The 18,112-nt window shown below is 43.6% G+C and overlaps 2 protein-coding genes across 2 annotated transcripts; one reads left to right on the top strand and one right to left on the bottom strand.

Annotated features, from left to right (window-relative positions):
- Positions 1–1,727: 1,727 nt before the first annotated feature.
- Positions 1,728–3,938, bottom strand: LOC121764209. Its single transcript, XM_042160265.1, has one exon. The coding sequence runs from the start codon at positions 3,936–3,938 to the stop codon at positions 1,728–1,730; it is 2,211 nt and encodes a 736-aa protein (XP_042016199.1).
- Positions 3,939–13,124: 9,186 nt separating this feature from the next.
- On the top strand, positions 13,125–15,047 carry LOC121764208 (probable leucine-rich repeat receptor-like protein kinase IMK3; the record flags this gene model as incomplete). The annotated part of the gene is made up of 2 exons (XM_042160264.1): positions 13,125–14,376; positions 14,464–15,047. Coding segments are annotated over 2 exons (1,836 nt in total), but the record flags the coding sequence as incomplete, so codon positions are not given.
- Positions 15,048–18,112: the final 3,065 nt, after the last annotated feature.

Raw genomic sequence — 18,112 nt, 5'->3', positions numbered from 1 at the left:
GGACACATAGGTCCCTCTGTATTTGGACTCATAGGTCCTTCTGTAATTGGACTCATAGGTCCCTCTGTAATTTGACCCGAAGGTCCCAATATATCCACTGTGATTTCAGATTCAGGGCAAAACCGTCACAGATCCTCTTTAATCCAATGATTCACATAATCAGTATCATAAACATATCCTTTGCACTAATAACATATCCATATCATATTCGATCAAATTATCCAATATATCTAAACAAACATGTCCATTTCAGCAATCAAATATTCATATCATATTCGACCATCAAAATCAAATAATTCATAGTCATATCAATTTCACACCTTATAATCCAATAATTCACTCCAATTCAACATATAACAACCAACCACATAACACATGTAAAACTAAAAGTGTGATTTATACACACCTGATTACGAAAATAATCCATCCGAACATTTGATTTTGCTTCTTGATTCAGGACATTCGATTCTTCTCGTTTTCTTTCTTTTGTTTCCGTTCCCTACTAAATATGTCTATATCTAAAGGAATTAAAGTATTCGTTGTGCTCTGTTTTTCTTCCTCCCCTATACACCAACTTTACATATATATAGATATTTGATTTATAAAATAATGAAAGCTAAAGATAAGCATGAATGCTACTTGCTTCCCTTTAAGAAGATTAGTGGCCTACTAATATAACTACACGCATACACATGTATGCTTGCATCTATAGGAAAATATAATACGTGGCATAATAATAAGAATCCATAATTGATGATGATTACAACATATAAACTATATGAAAATATTATTTACACACTTTAATTCATTTCCATTTGAGTACAAATATATATAGATACTATATATTTATCTAACATTTTCGTGCATAACTACACACACTGATATATTTTAATTTATTTATTGTGTATGTGTATTCTAAACACAATAATATTTACAATTAGAAAAATTATTAGGCATAGTTACAGTATAATATGATGCAAATTATAATATAATATGTAATCATGGAAAATGATGCAAAATGATGGACGTTTCGGGTTAGGGATATCACAACTTGGTTTTGGCCTTATGTGTTTGGCATGTTGTGCAAGCCGCGACAAAGTTGGTGACATGTTTCATCATCCCTGGCCAGTAAACGTTTGAGGCGATTCGCCGATATGTGCGGTAGGCTCCCGAGTGTCCCCCGGTGGGCGTGATATGGAACTCGGCCAGTAGCTTTGGAATCCAGGGGGATCGGGGCGGCACGACTATCTTCCCTTTATAGAACAAGGTTCCATGAATGAGCTCGTAATGTGGGGACGTCGCTTGGACGGCCTCCAAGGCTGCCTTGATTTTAGCGAGGGACGGGTCGGAGGATAGGGCCTCCTGGACCGAGGACCATTCGGGCCATGATGGCATCGAGATTGCTGCGAGCTCGGGCGTATCCTCGTCCCGGCGTGAAAGTGCATCCGCCGCTCGGCTCAACTTGCCCTCCTTGTATATGATGGCGAAGTCGTAGCCGAGGAGTTTCGCTGCCCAGTTCTGCTGCGCTGGGGTGGCCAGGGGATGGGCCAGGAGCTGGCGGAGACTCCGCTGATCCGTGTGCACGACAAACCGACGGCCCAGCAGGTAAGGCCGCCAATGATGGATGGCGAGGACGAGGGCCATGAGTTCCTTCTCGTATGCTGACTTGGCTAGCCAGCGAGAGGAGAGTGTTTTGCTAAAATAGGCCACCGGCTGACGGTCCTGCATTAGGACGGCCACAAGCCCCTGCCCGAAGCATCGCACTCAATTACGAACTCCTTCGTAAAATCTGGCATTCGGAGCAGAGGGGCTGTCGTCAGTGCGGACTTGAGGAAGGCGAAGGCGGTAACTGCCGCCGTTGGCCATGTCCAAACGATCCTGGCTTGGGAAATAGGTGACTTCTTCAGGAGCTCAGTTAACGGGGCTGCAATCTTGCCATAGTCTTTGATTAATCGCCGATAGTAACCTGTCAATCCGAGGAACCCGCGTACTCCCTTCAAAGACGTCGGGCTCGGCCAACGAAGAATAGCCGAGATCTTAGCCGGGTCCATTTGCACTCCTTCGAAAGACACGATGTGGCCGAGATACTCAACGCTAGTCCGGCCTATGAGGCATTTCATCGAGTTGACGATGAGCGAGTGTGTGTTTAACGCCTCGAAGACCTGTCGGAGGTGGCGCAGATGAGCCGCCCAAGACGCGTTGTAGACGAGGATGTCGTCAAAAAAAACTAACACAAATTTCTGAAGGGCCGGTCGGAAAATGTCGTTCATCAGGCTCTGGAACGTAGCTGGTGCGTTGGTGAGGCCGAAAGGCATGACAAGAAATTCGTAGTGGCCGGAGTGGGTGCGGAAAGCCGTTTTCGAAATGTCCTCGGGTGCCACTCGAATCTGGTGGTACCCCGCCTTCAAGTCAATTTTGCTGAACCACTTGGCCCCGTGCAACTCGTCGAGAAGTTCCTGGATCACTGGAATAGGATATTTGTCTGGTACCGTCCGTTTGTTAAGCTTCCTGTAGTCCACGCAAAACCTCCACGAGCCGTCCTTTTTGCGGACTAGGAGGACCGGGCTCGAGAAGGGGCTGGTGCTGGGCTGGATCACTCCCGAGCTCAGCATCTCTGCGACGAGTTTTTCCATTTCGTCCTTTTGCAAGTGATTATATCGATAGGGGCGGACCGAAACGGGGTCGGTACCTGGAAGGAGCGGGATTCTGTGGTCCGTGCGGCGGTGCGGGGGTAGACCGACGCTTTCCTTTGTGGTCGCCGGGAAGTCCCCGATCAGTTCGAGTAGTTGTGACTTGGCAGCTGCCGATAGGGTCGAATCCATCCCGAAGGGCTCTGTCGTGGCCTCCTTTTCCATGGGTCGGAGGACCCAACAACAGTCCCCCTCCTCGAGGTAGCGGAGGTCGTGGGTGGAGCATGCTCGGCGCATGAGGGACGGGTCCCCCTTGAGGGAGACCAGCCGGCCGTGTGCTCTGAAATCCATGGATGCTCGTTGCCAGTTTGCCATGACGTCGCCGAGGGATGCGAGCCATGCAACTCCCAGAATGACGTCGATGTTCCGGAGGGGAAACACGTAACAAGACACCACGAACTCCTCTGTCTCCAAGGTTAGTGGTACGGTCCGACACATCCCTGACGCGCGGCGTGTTGAGCTGTCGCCTAGCACCACGGAGTAGGGTGAGGTAGGGGTAATAGGCAGCGCGAGACGTAGTGCGCACTCCTCCGATATAAAGCAGTAGTTTGCGCCGCTATCGATCATGACTTTTAACTGTTGTGCAGCGATTTTTCCGAATAGCTTCATTGTATTCGCCGTGTCCAAGCCATTTAGTGACAACACTGAGAGTTGTGGTTCCGCCCCGGTCTCCAAAATCTCTGCGTCCTCGGGGTCGGACTCAGTGGCCGCATCGTCGTTTTCCTCGCAGATCATAACGTTGAGGGTCCTGGGGGGACATCGATGGGCCGGTCCGAACTTAAGGCCGCATTTTACGCAAGTCCCTGCTGCTATGTGTCTCCTATACTCCTCCGGGGACACGTTACGGAAACGCTTGGACACCGGTTTATACGAGGCCGTTAAGTACGTGGGGTTTGGGGAGTACCCCTTGGAGTTCGATCGGCCTGATTGAGTTGTGTAGGGGTGGGACTGGGCGTGAGGCAGAGACGGGGCCGGCCGCTGCGGCTGGGCCGACGCCATCAAGTCGATATCAAGAGCCAATTCGACTGCATCCTTGTACGTGGTTATTTTGGAGGCCTTCATCTGAAGCTGGACCTCCGGGCGGAGTGCCGCCATAAAGAAACCCAGATACTGTTGACAAGAGATATCCGGAACTTGCGCGAGGCGCGGCTCAAAGGCTGCCACGAACTCGGTCAGAGAGCCCGTGTGGTGGACCGCCGCGAACGCTTCATACTCGTTCAATGCTCCAGTGCCACCGAAGCGTTTCATCAATTCTCGTGCGAACTGAGTCCATATCAGATCCGGGACTCAGTGACGCAGCAGCTGGTACCAAGGTAGGGCCGGGCCTGCCAGTGCCACCATCGCCAAGCCCACCAGGTCCTCGGGAGCATTCCCCGCGATCAAGATGTACTGTTCAGCCCTCACTAGCCAAGCGAGGGCCTCCGAGCCATCGAACGTGGGCATGGGTGATGCCGACGTACCCCCGGCGGTCGTTGATTTCGACCCGTTATTCGCTGAAGTGGACCCATCATCGGGGTTGGTCGTGTCCTTGGGCTTGAGCGATGCGAAGCCAGCGCGCATCTCTTAAAGCATGGCCGCTACCTGTTCCTCCGTATGGCGGAACTGAGTGTTTAGTTCCTTCACCGCGGCGTCCAGCGAGAGGCTGGTCTGGTGCAAGTCACCCGTCGCCTTCTCCAGTTCCTCCAGTCGCATGTCCGTCCTAGAGTTCACCATTGTTCACCGCACCAATTGATAGGAGTGAAAGACGAGGGGAGAGGTAGGGAGCACGAGTCGTGCGCAGAATTGTAATATGTAAAAGGTTGATAATGATAGGAATTCAATCACTTGTATTGCCAAAAGAATATTGAAGATCACTCCTCCGCAGAGGCCTACGACTTCAATCGTCCAATTACAAATGATCTATCCAAGATAAAAAGAACTCCCTAGTTATATTTATTTATACTAAAACAACTCAACTAAAAAGGCATAAAAATAGGAGATGCATGAAAGTAGGAACGGCTGAACAGCTGATGCTTTCGGGTGGCTGACTTCTTCAAACCCCTGCGCCAGCTTCCCCCTTTTCCTCGCCGCCTCCAACCTCTTTCCCCTTTTTGCGGCGGGTATACACCTTCCATTCACCGGGGTTGTTGACCGTATCCTCGGGGCTGTTGACCGTATCACAAGCAGATCCAACAGGATGAGGCTAGAAATGTGGTATGGAATAGCTTATTTCATTCAAACATTAAAGTACTGGATATGTAAATTTTACCATGTATGGATGATGCTCACTTGTGTTAACCATATCTTCCATTCGTGCTAAAACAAATAAGTAAGTTTTGTAATTTTGGCGTTATTGGTGGCAAATCGGTTATTTTTGTTTAACGGTTTAATGTTGTTCCGGGATTCTGTTGTCTACCAAGACAGCGTTAGGAAAACTGTGCAGATCGAGTTCTAGTCTCTAGCGTCGTTCAAGGCAGAGAGCCCCGTTATTATATATACTTGGACCTCGTACCTGAATAACATGGAAATGCTCAAGGCGCCGGAGACTGTTTCCAGGCTGTTCTTCTCAACAAATTCATGCGTGAGTGAAAAATGTTATACTGTCATTTACAAATTACTGTTGTAATTACAAATAATTAACAAGTTAGCCAAATAAACTGTAGAAACACACCGTGGTCGACACACCTCCTGAATGGACAGAACAACGGCAGCTCGAGTCGTTCTGGACTCTACTATTCGAGGAAGCGCTTGGAACGGGTAGCTTTCAATGGGAGAAATATGACATGGTGAGTGATATTATAATAATGTATCTGATAGTCATTAATAATGTACACTATATTGTGTCATGTAATGTACCTTTCATGCAGTTCTTCTTCCCAATTTAGGGTACGAGCCAACAGTACATGGTCTTTTTCGATCTGCCTGATGGAAAAATGAACATCATCGACCATAGTTTGGCTGAATCCCACGGCTCCTTCAGTGCAAAGTATGGGAAGACACCCTCCATTCTGGTACGTAATGTGGGTCTTCAGTTACGTTGCATTATATTCAACAAAATGTACATTATTTTGAGTTCTTACACCTTTTTTACTTATTTGATGTAGAAAAAGTTCTTGGCAGATGCAATGACGAAGTGCAAGGTTCCAAAAATGGCAGCCCGGGTCCGAAAATATAGTGCACATGTCGTGACAATGCCCTGGAGGAACAACATCTGCACCATGGAGACGGGGGTCTATGTCATGCGGCATATGGAGACCTACTTTGGGAGAGGGAGAAAGAATGGGAGTGCGGATTCAACGCCAAGGGGACAAATAGCTTGGAAATGTTTCGATTAAAGTTTGCAAAGACTCTTCTTACTTATGCACATAACTCCAGAGGTGGCATCAACCAAAGTCAAGCCACCAGACACTGGAGAGGGAGGCCGCCAAAGTTCAACTTCTATAAGTGGGTCGACAATTATGGGCTGGAGTGATCATATGGATGATGATTGGATACACTTTTTTTATTTGTTTGAACTCTATGTTTTTTTATAACTTATGTTGGAAGGGAAAACAATAGACTTGTGGCTTAGTATGTTTTGAACAATATCTAGTGTGCTTAAGAGCATCCACAACCGTGCTCTTGCCAGCGGCACGGTTGTGGGCCCGGGCGGTACTATTCATGCCTGCTCTCTGGCAAGAGCACAACACCCACAACTGTGCTCTTCCGCAAGGACGAGCACAATTAATATAAAATTCAATTACACAAAAACATTTCCATAATATTAAAATTCATTTAAAACCCACAATAAATATTACAAATGACAAATAAAATTAAACATTGCATAATTAAAATCCTAAAAATTAAAAATTACATAATTAAAATCCTAAAAATTAAAAATTACATAATTAAAATCCTAAAAATTAAAAATGACACTACTCGTTGCCGAATTTCGCCCACATGTGGTTGATTAGGTCTTCTTGTAGTTGATTGTGGATTCGAGTATCGCGCATTGTGTGTCTTGTCTCGATCCTCTGGCCAACCGTCGTATGCTCGCCTCGGCGTAGGGGAGACCTCGCTGTTGAGCTTCCGGCTTCGTCCTCGTCGTAGAAGCTAGCCGCCCTCGGCCCTTCTTCGGCTATAATCATGTTGTGTAATATAATACACGTGAACATGATGTCGGCGATATTATTCACGTACCACAGCCGAGCCGGGGCCTTCACAATGTTGAATCGAGCTTGAAGGACCCCGAAGGCTCTTTCGACATCTTTCCGCGCTGACTCTTGACGCTGCGCAAAAAGAACCCGTCTCGGGTCGTGCGGGTTGTGGAGCGTCTTCACGAACGTCGACCACCTTGGGTAGATACCATCGGCGAGATAGTAACCCATGCGGTATATATTTCCGTTGATGGTGAAGTCGATCGCCGGTGCTACACCATTCATCACATCATTGAAGAGTGGTGACGAATATAGCACATTCAAGTCGTTGTTGGATCCAGCAACGCCGAAATATGCATGCCAAATCCATAGGCGGTAGTCGGCGACCGCCTCAAGGATAAGCGTTGGGCCGCCGCCTTTGTGACCGCTCAAGTGTTGCCCCCTCCAAGCAGTCGGACAATTCTTCCACCTCCAATGCATGCAGTCAATGCTGCCAAGCATTCCGGAAAAGCCATGGACTGATTCATGAAGACGAAGCAACCGTTGGCAATCATCAGTGGTGGGTGCTCGAAGGAATTCATCCCCAAAAGCAGAACGAACGCCCTCGCAAAAATTCTTTAAACATAGGATTCCAGTGGACTCACCGATATGCAAATACTCGTCGAACATGTCGGCCGTTTGCCCAGTAGCGAGTTGTCGGATGGCACACGTACACTTCTGCAACGCCGTGATACTTTGCCGGCCGGCTGCATCTACACCTGTTTGAAAGTATTCAACACGTGCGGACAATGTGTTGACAATTCGCATGAACAAGCGCTTTGACATGCGAAAACGGCGCCTGAAGTAATCTGTCGGAAACCGCGGCTGGTCGGCAAAGTAGTCGGCAACGAGCCTTTCGTGGGCTCCCTCCCGGTCACGATGGATGTACCGTCGATTTGATCTGGTTCGTTGAGGAGGAGGAGCAGGGGTATTCGCCGCGACATATGCTTCGTAAGCGGCACGATGTTGTTCGTAGTATTCTTGTTCTTCGCGTTCCGCTTCCGCCATAATATGGGTGAAATCCATTTGAGATTTTGAGTGGGTGATGAATGTGTTGATAGTTTGTATGAGAATTATGAATGAGAGATGAATGAGAGATGATTTGATGTGATAAATGGATGATGAATGTGTGTATTTATAGATGATTTTGGGGAAAAAAAAATAAAAAAAAATCAAAAAAAATCAGAAAAAATGGGAAAAAAACGGCCATATTTTTGGGATTTGGAAAATATTTTTTTTTTATTTTTTAGCATTATTTATAATTAAATACCGATTTTAAAAAAAAAATAAAAAAAAGTTTAAACACAACGGCTATGCCGTTGACGAATGGGAGCGCGCCACGTGTGCGTCCGCTGGCACGGACGTGCTCGATACATCGAGCAGCGCCGTGCCAGCGGCGCGGCTGCAGCGGCGGCGGTCCTGCGCCTTGCCAACGGCGCGGACGGCGGTGGCGTCTTTCGCCACCGCTGCGGATGCTCTAAACTTCTTGCAAAAATAATCATATTTTGGTATTAGTGTATGATGTAATTAAATCAAAACATATAATGAATGTAAATTACCGAATAATGTCACGTTACTGCTTAATAATGTATAATAGGAATAAAATAATGTAAAACTCATTAACTGACTATAAATCATAATGTACAACAAACTGAACAGATATTGCATATAGAGTTATGCGATCATGGAATCTCAATATATAATGGATGTGATTAACCGAATAATGTACATAATGTGCTTATTAATGAACTGTACTGGAATAATTGTGTACAGTAAGTTAAGTGCTTGTGAACAATAATTTACAACTTCATGGATAATAATGTACGTTAATAGATTAATAATGCAATATTATTATGTATAAAATGTTGACAGTGGTAATACTAATAAGACTAAGACAACGAATTGAATCATAAGACTAATCCGAAAAACAAAACCAATAATGTTGTAAGGTGCAAAATACATCAACTTTTCCTCTTGGCCTTCCGCACCTCTTTCTCCATCGTTGTCTCTTTAAGTATTGGACAATTTCTAGAGTCGTGATGGCTCATCCCATCGCACGCCTTACACCGTCTAAGAGGCCTAGTAGCCTCCTTTATAGCATTTTCTCTCTTGGAAATAAGATGGCTCGCGGAGCTGCTAGCGTGGGTCTTGACAACATCCGGAGGATGGACCTCAACTACCTCAGGCCTTACCATTCCATTCCAAGTTCTTCCACACCACCTACGAATGCACGAAGCACATCAATGTCCCTCTCAAATCGTCGAAGAAAACCATAGAATATCGAAATCTCTTGATTTGAAACACAATTATTATTATTATTATTATTATTATTATTATTATTATTATTATTATTATTATTATTATTATTATTATTATTATTATAACACAATTAATGTACTCCTTACATTCCATGCTACTCACACATTTTTCTTTTTGGATCATACAGTACGAATTGAGTAAGTAGTGGAATTAAATTAATAATTGAAGTGTAATAAGGGAACACCTAATAAAAGACACTTAATTAACTCTAATATTCTAATTAAATACAATAATTCTTACTTAAAATAGAAATAGTGAAAATAGTTTAGAACGGACTGAAAAAGAAAACATAGCGTAAAATAATAGTAGTAATAAAGTACTCCCTCCGTCCCAAGGAAGATGACTCCTTCCTTGGGCGGCACAGGATTTTATGCAATTTTAGTTTGTGTGTTGAGTGGAGAGAGTAAAGTAAAAAGAGAGAATAAAGTAGAGATAAAGGTGTTTCCATTTTAAATGGGACGGAGGGAGTATGTATTTATTAAATAATAATAAGATTTAAATTATAATCTCATGACCTTTGAAAAGAATATTTTAAAACTAATATATTCTAAATATAAACATAAATTTGTAAAGAACAAAAGTGTTTAGCATATAATTGAATTCTTTTATCTTCGTTAAGATTTCTAAAAATATTATATCGAATGTTTTATATAAAAAAATTTATGAAAGCAAGAATTAATGAAGTTATTATCTATATTCAAAACAAATTTTAAATTTATTATTATTTTAATTGAAAAGTGCAACTCGTCAGGGCTGACTGCAACCCGTTCGGGTCAGCCTGCCTAACTCGCCGACCCATTCGGTCTGGCCCAAATAGCTCGTTTTATATTCGGGTTGCAAAAATATAGCAGTAACTCTATAATTTTATCATGTTATTTTCGGGCCGACTCACAGGTTTCGTGTTTGATTGACATTCCTAACAATCAGTAAAGTTAGTAAGATAAGAAAAATGTAATTGGAGTATTGTTAATGGAGAATGAGACCCACTTCATTAGAGTGAAAAAAATTTCCTTAAATAAAATTAGTTTATTTTTAAGATATATTGAAAATGATAAATATGATATATTTTTAATGGACACAGCCTACAGGAGTGTGTTGCAATATTATGGCAGCATTTGGATGAGTAAATATAATTAGAGAGAGCAGATAAATGAAAAAAGTGAAAGTGACGAACAAAAACAATATAAAAGGTCATATAACGGTCGTCCGGTGATTCAGAATATAGCCGTTATAAAACACAAACACGGGCAGCCCATAAATCAACAAACTAAACTAGCCGTTGCCCTGTTCCGAGCAAACCAACTAATATTCTTCCTCATAAATCATCAGTACGGCTAAAAAATACTCTCTTCTTCTTCAACTACTCAACTCCCACTCCCTCATATAGTAAGTGTAAGTAAGTAGTTGATGGACTATCATCATCTCAAAAATGCAAACAAGAAAAGAATAGATAAATATAAATGGATGGTCTTTCTCAGCCTCGCCCTCTTGTGTTCCGACTTCGTTTCCGGCGTAATGGTGAGCCGAGCTGACTTCCAAGCTCTGCAGGCCATTAAGCACGAATTGGTCGATTTCAAAGGGCTGCTTCGGAGCTGGAACGGCAGCGCCTGCTCCGGCTGGGCAGGAGTCAAATGCGCCGACGGCCAAGTTATTGACATCCAGCTCCCGTTCAAGGGATTGGGCGGCCGAATGTTACGGACGTCCTCCGTAACGTGACCGGATGGCGATCTTCTCGGACGGATAGGATGATCAATCCTTCGACAAGCTCGAAGGAAGGCTCACGATTTGCCGGTTCTCGGACGTTCTCCGATGAGCAGCAAATAAGGAACGAAAATTATACTTGATACTCAAGCCAAGTTGGACGAAATACTAATTTCATTAATTGATTGAATGAATAAAGTGATAACAATAACTCATATTTATAATGCTACTAACTTAATGAACAAGAAACAAATATCTAAACAAATATGGAAAAGATATGGTAAATCAAATATGCAACTAAATAATTGGGATATGGATATGATCGTATCAACTCCCCCACGGTTGAAATCCACCTTGTCCTCAAGGTGAGAACCATGAACCATTGACGAGAGCTGAAAGCGAAAGCTTTTGCGAGGCGTCTCCTCCTGGATCAAACACATATCGAACAACTGAATATCTCCCTTTATCACCTTTGTCAAAAATCAACAAAGGAGACCCGATTTTTCCGGAAAAATTCCTTGCCAAATCGTAAAGCTTGTTCACGCCTCCAAGAATGTTCGAATCCAACACGTCATTGCGCGGAGGGATCAACCTTGCATCGGTATCGAGCGATGTTGATCGATGATTCATACTTGTAACATCACTGATACTCAAATCCACATAGACACCAACAATTATGCACAAACCGGTGTAAGCATTATCTCCTTTCTTGCCCCAACAATTCTCAACAATAGATTTGGATTGCACTTGAACAACAGGGAATGAAGCGATGACCTTCGGCACAATCAATTCTTCACTCCGGTCATTCACGCATTGCGTCGTGCTGCTCGGCTGCGTCGTGCTGCTCGGCTCCGGAAGCGCTGCGTCGTGCTGCTCGGCTGTTGTCGCCTCCAGCTCGGCATGCTCCAGCTCGGCCTGCTCCAGCTCGGCATGCTCCAGCTCGGCATGATCCAGCTCGACATGCTGCTCTGCTGTTGTCGCCTCCAGCTCGGCATGCTCCAGCTCGGCATGATCCAGCTCGGCATGCTGCTCTGCTGTTGCGTCTGGTGTCGGGGGTCTCGTATCAACCCCCCATCCGTTAAAAATCGCCTTGTCCACAAGGCGAACCTCCGGGAACTGCCTACCAATCGCCTCCATCGGCTCCCACGTTGGCGTGGGGCCATACAACAGTTCTGGTTCTGGTACTGGCTGTGGCGGAGGTTCCGGCAGCGGAGGAGCGCGAATCTCTCCCACACGACAACCGGATGTACGGGAGGGCGGATCCCAGCAAGATCGGCGACGCCTCGATCCGGAATAGAAGTCCACATAGTGTTGTTGTTCGGACTCTTCCATCCCCAGGTATCGATCCCGCGGCCTGTCCCAGCACGTGCGGTGGCAAGGCTCGGGGCGATCGCGGTACGGCGCCCGATGAACGTTCTGCTGCTGAAGACAGTCGTCGCGCCAATGTAATGCGCGGGCAGCGCCTCGTCGACGACGGATATCCCCACCACGGTCTCGTCGTCCGTGGATGAAAGGCTGGTGGACATCGTCGTCTGCCGCCCAAGCGTCGCGCGGGGAGTGATACCCTTCGTCATCAGGTTCGTCCGAGAAATAGGGGGGATCAGGTTCGGGAACGCGTTGCGCTTCCAACTTCTCCAGCCTGAGTTCCATTCTGTCAAATCGCGCCAAGATCTTCTCCAACCCGGTGGAGAAAATCGCGGCTGTTCCTGCCACATCGTGTGGCGCCTCGGCGGCAGCCTGGAAATTGCAGCGCGGATATCGCGGCTGGTCGTCGCCGCTGGCGCTAGAAGGAGGGGGCTGATATTGGTGGTAAGTAGCCATAACTAATACGGGAAAAAATGATGTTGGAGTGGAGGGTTCGGTGGTATTTTTTTTTTTTTTTTTTTTTTATGGAGGATGAGTACGGAATGAAAGCACCAGTTGTTACGGACGTCCTCCGTAACGTGACCGGATGGCGATCTTCTCGGACGGATAGGATGATCAATCCTTCGACAAGCTCGAAGGAAGGCTCACGATTTGCCGGTTCTCGGACGTTCTCCGATGAGCAGCAAATAAGGAACGAAAATTATACTTGATACTCAAGCCAAGTTGGACGAAATACTAATTTCATTAATTGATTGAATGAATAAAGTGATAACAATAACTCATATTTATAATGCTACTAACTTAATGAACAAGAAACAAATATCTAAACAAATATGGAAAAGATATGGTAAATCAAATATGCAACTAAATAATTGGGATATGGATATGATCGTATCACCGAATTTCCGAAAGAATCGTGGAGCTCCAGTCCCTCCGCCGCCTCAGCCTCCACGACAACTTCCTCGTCGGCTCAATTCCGGCAACCCTCGGATTCCTCCCCAATCTCAGAGGCCTTTATCTCTTCAACAATCGCCTCTCCGGCTTCCTGCCTCCATCTATTTCTAACAGCCCACACCTTCAAACAATTGATCTCAGCAATAATCAGCTCACCGGAGCTATCCCTCCCAATCTTGCAAACTCCACTAAGTTGTATAGGTTGAATCTGAGCTTTAATGGCTTCTCCGGCTCCATCCCACCAAACCTTTCCCGCTCCTACTCTCTCAACTTTCTCGCTCTTCAACACAATAATCTCTCTGCTTCTCTCCCCGATTCATGGGACGCCATCAACCTCAAATCCTTAACTCTCCATCACAATTCCCTTTCTGGAAAAATTCCCTCTTCTTTGAGCAGACTGCTTCTGCTCGAGGAGTTGGATTTGAGTCACAACAAATTCGAGGGGAACATAATAATCATCGCCAACTTAACTTCCATTACATCTCTCAATCTCTCGCGAAATAATCTCAATGGCGAAATCCCATCTTCTCTCTCCAATCTCCCAAACCTCACTTCACTCGACGTCTCCAACAACAATCTATCCGGCGTCGTTCCATCTCTTCTATCCAGGAGATTCAACTCCACCTCCTTCGCCGGCAACATTCACCTCTGCGGCTTCACTGGCTCGGCCCCGTGTCCGCACCGCCGTCGCAAGCTCAGCACAAAGGACATAATCCTGATCGCAGCCGGAGCCCTTCTCCTTGTTTTACTAATCCTCTGCTGCGTGTTGCTCTGCTGCTTGATCGGGAAGAAGAAGAAGGAGGAGGAGGCCTCTTCCAAATCCAGTAGTAGAGCAGCTAAGGCTGCGGCGGTGGAGACAGCAGGCGATGCCGGAGGGAAATTAGTCCATTTTGATGGGCCTTTTGCTTTTACAGCTGACGATTTATTGTGTGCTACTGCAGAGATTATGGGAAAGAGCAGTTATGGGACGGCATACAAAGCGATGCTCGATGATAGCAATCATGTTGCGGTGAAGAGATTGAGAGAGAAAATCACCAAGCCCCAAAAGGAATTCGAATCCCAAGTTTCTAATCTCGGCAAGATCAGACATCCAAATATCTTGGCGTTGAGAGCTTACTATATTGGGCCTAAAGGCGAGAAGCTTCTTGTCTATGACTACATGCCTAGTGGAAGCCTTGCATCCTTCTTACACGGTATGTATGTATATATTTTCTATTTCTCTGATATAGGATGATTTGATTTTATTTGAACCGCGACAATATTGCAAATTTAACGTGCAGCTAGGGGTCTCGAAACGACCATCCCATGGCCTAGAAGAATGAACATAGCAATTGGAATAACAAGAGGGCTATGCTATCTACATAGTGAGGCAAACAACATCCATGGAAATCTAACAGCAACCAATGTTCTACTCGACGAAAACACAGATCCAAAGATCGCAGACGTGGGCCTGTCGAGGCTGATGATGAGCCCCGCCACCATCGCCAACGTGGTGGCAACGGCCGGATCATTGGGGTACAGTGCGCCGGAGCTCTCCAAGCTGAAGAACGCGACCACTAAAACGGACGTCTTCAGCCTCGGGGTGATAGTACTGGAGCTACTCACCGGAAAATCTCCGAGCGAGGCTAAAGATGGGATTGATCTGCCGCAGTGGGTTGCGTCGATTGTTAAGGAGGAGTGGACTAATGAGGTGTTTGACGTGGAGCTGATGAAGGACGCATCATCCGACGTCGGAGATGAGCTGCTCAACACGTTGAAGTTGGCCCTTCATTGCGTCGACCCGTCACCGGCAGCCCGCCCGGAGGCGGAGCAGGTGCTGCAGAAGCTTGAGGAGATTAAGGCGGAGGGGAAGAAGAGTGAGTGAAACACAATTGGGATTTTGGGTTTACTATACTTGTCTTAGTATATTCAATTATTCGTTTGAAATCCGAGGTTTTTTTTTGTTTATTAAGATTATTTTGTGTAGATAATTTTCATTTTTTGGGTGGAATTGTTTTTGGTCAAAATAGTAATATGTTCAAGAGTTCAACCGGTCGGACCGCGAACCGGTAGGTAGTCCGGTCCGGTTCACCCCTTTAAACCACCACTGCATTGAACCTCCATGAACCGGTGGAACTGGCCGGTCGGACCGGTTGGACCGTGAACCGGAAACCGGTTTTCTATTTTTTTTTCCAAAATTTTTTAAAATTTGTTATTGGTAGAGTTGAACTCCTGAGTTCTTTTCTAGTTAAGAAGACCTCTACCACTCCACCACATGAGCTCATTGAATAATTTGAACATTAAATATTTTTATACATTAACCATTAATTTTATCTACAAAAACTAATAATTTATTTTAATTTTATTATTCTTTAATATAATTGTTAATTATAATATATGCATTAACCATTAATTTTATCTACAAAAACTAATAATTCATCCTTTATACTTTAATGATGCTCTACTTACCACCTATATTATTATTAGTACCCTATAAGATTCATTATTTACTATAAATAAATTTTTTATATTACATACTTAATTTATATACCCTAGCTATTGACATTAATGAATAATCTTATCTAAACTAATTAATAAGTGTATTTAATTATATATTATTTTATGAAATAAATTTTCTTAAATTAATATAAACATTATCTATTTTAATATATAAAATATTAAAGTTTTTATCTAGACTAACTAATATTAAATATATATATCTGAATATATTTACTAAATTTTAATATTATTTATATTTATACATCAGTAATTATCTATAAGGTTTAATGTTTTGTGATATATTATTAATTGTAAATCATTTACTAAATTTAATATATTTTTATATATATTTGCAACAGTAAAACGGTTAGACCGGTGGTTCGACCGGTTGGACCGGTTGAACCGTGAACCAGTAACGTCGCCGGTTCGCTTGCCGGTCCGGTTTTTAAAACATTGGTTATTTGTCAATAAATGGTCAACCTTAGCATATTCTAGTTTTTCTTGATCTGATGGAAAATTGTTAAGTGCAAGAATAGCACAGTTACCAAATTTTAACAAAACTTATGTGTGAGAAATAAATTACTGTATCATGTAATATTACAAATTGTATTATGAATAACATTAAATTATTTCATTTTAACATCACACTAGTATTCCGGCTAGTCTCATCATTGCTCCACAATAAGCCAAACTCTACTGATCATATCATATTATCAATTTTCTTCACCATTTTCGTGTAGAAATTTTTTGAACATGAAGGAAGCCCAAGAAACAAACAATCTCGAAATGAAGGTAGGTTTTTTTTTTAACACGCACACACATACACACTCACATCGGAGTTCGAGATACATTGGCAAGCGAACCAGCCTCTTCCAGCCCCTCGTGGTCACGTCCGAACCAGCCTCCTCCTGCCCCTCGTGGCCCACGAACTAGCCGCTTAACCACCCTCAGACGGGTCCAGGCCAAGCACCAACCTCTCCCTTTCCCTCGTGGCCCACGAACTAGCTGCTTAACCACCCTCAGACGGGTCTCGGCTCGTAAGTTGACCACCCTCAGACTAGTCCAGGCCTGTATGCTTGCAAAGTCCCAAGGCAACAAGCCTTGGGCCCACAGGGAAATTAATCCCAAGTTGCGTCATCCAGGATTCGAACTCAGGACCTCCTGGATGGCGCCATATCCTTGCCTCCCTTCTCAACTAGTTGAGTCAGGAGGCTTGGATTCGAAATGAAGGTAGGTTTTAACAGGAGGGATTCATGAAATGCAAGTAATTACTATATTTGATTTTAAAATCAAACAAAATCTGCAGCAAAAGGTTTTCAAATGTGATTTATGAGTATCGATCACATTTTTCAAGAAAATCCAATTTTGAAAAAATAAAATTAAATATATTTTTATCATAACATTTATCTTATATTCATCTTTTTTCGAAATTTCATTAGTAACTTCTCAATATGTGGAACTAGCAATCATTTAATTATTGAAATCACACATATTATTGCCTAGAGAACTCTTTTGATGAACTTCATTACTAAAAAAACTGTTTCTACTGAAATGGTAGTGGCAAGTGATAAGATCAATGAGAATTTAATCACAAATAAACTAACTAAAAAACTTCATTTCTCCTAGTAAAAACCGTATTTTGAGATAGACCTCATATCCTCGATATTTGTGAAATAAGTGATAATCACAGCCACAAAAATAAATTTTTGAAAATTTTAACACTTTTTAACATCATTAGCATTTCATCTTAACCACTTTACACAAGTAAACTCATTATTCCAGCTCATACTCAATAGGCTGTTTCCTAACAAACTAAAACTATAAAAACTCACCCTGAAATAAAACGACAATAAAAGACTTAGATACATAGGCAAAAACAAGCAAATAGTCAAAAAGAAGAACAAATGAGTTTGAATCTATAAGACACCACCCATACTTATTCAATGCAAAATAAATATACGTTTTAAAAAGGTGGATCAAGGGATTCCTTTATGCCATCATGTTGTCAATTCGCTAACCCCACGCGTGGGTCTCCCATTTTCTTGCTTGCTTTTTGCTTTACTTATATAACAAAACAACACAAACAAAATACTCAATTCCAAAGCAACAAATTGGGCAAGAAGCCACAAACAAAATTTGCAACCAAAGCCACAACAAAACCAAAACTAAAAAAATTGTTCAAAAACATGCACCAACTAGGGGTTGTCTCCCCTGCAGTGTTGTTTTACGTCGTTCGCTCAACTCCTTCAAGCCTGATCAATTTATCCTAAACCGGATGATGATTTCTATATAACATTTCTCTTTGTCAATGCTACAAAAAGGAACTTATTCATTCAGTTTGGTCAATTTCTTCTTGTTTTGAAACAGTTCTTCTTGGTCGTCACTTCCTCCTCAATCGACATTGAATTGAATAACTAATAAGAATATTGTCCTTTGTCAAAATCGTATTTT

The sequence above is a fragment of the Salvia splendens genome, chromosome 14 (genome assembly GCF_004379255.2).
Source record: "Salvia splendens isolate huo1 chromosome 14, SspV2, whole genome shotgun sequence".
NCBI lineage: Eukaryota > Viridiplantae > Streptophyta > Magnoliopsida > Lamiales > Lamiaceae > Salvia > Salvia splendens.
Note: the sequence above shows the minus strand (reverse complement) of the source record. Positions and strands in the feature narration are given on the sequence as shown.

Coding starts and splice junctions, on each gene's coding strand:
- LOC121764209 (XM_042160265.1), bottom strand. CDS start 3,938: ATGAAACGCTTCGGTGGCACTGGAGCATTGAACGAGTATGAAGCGTTC.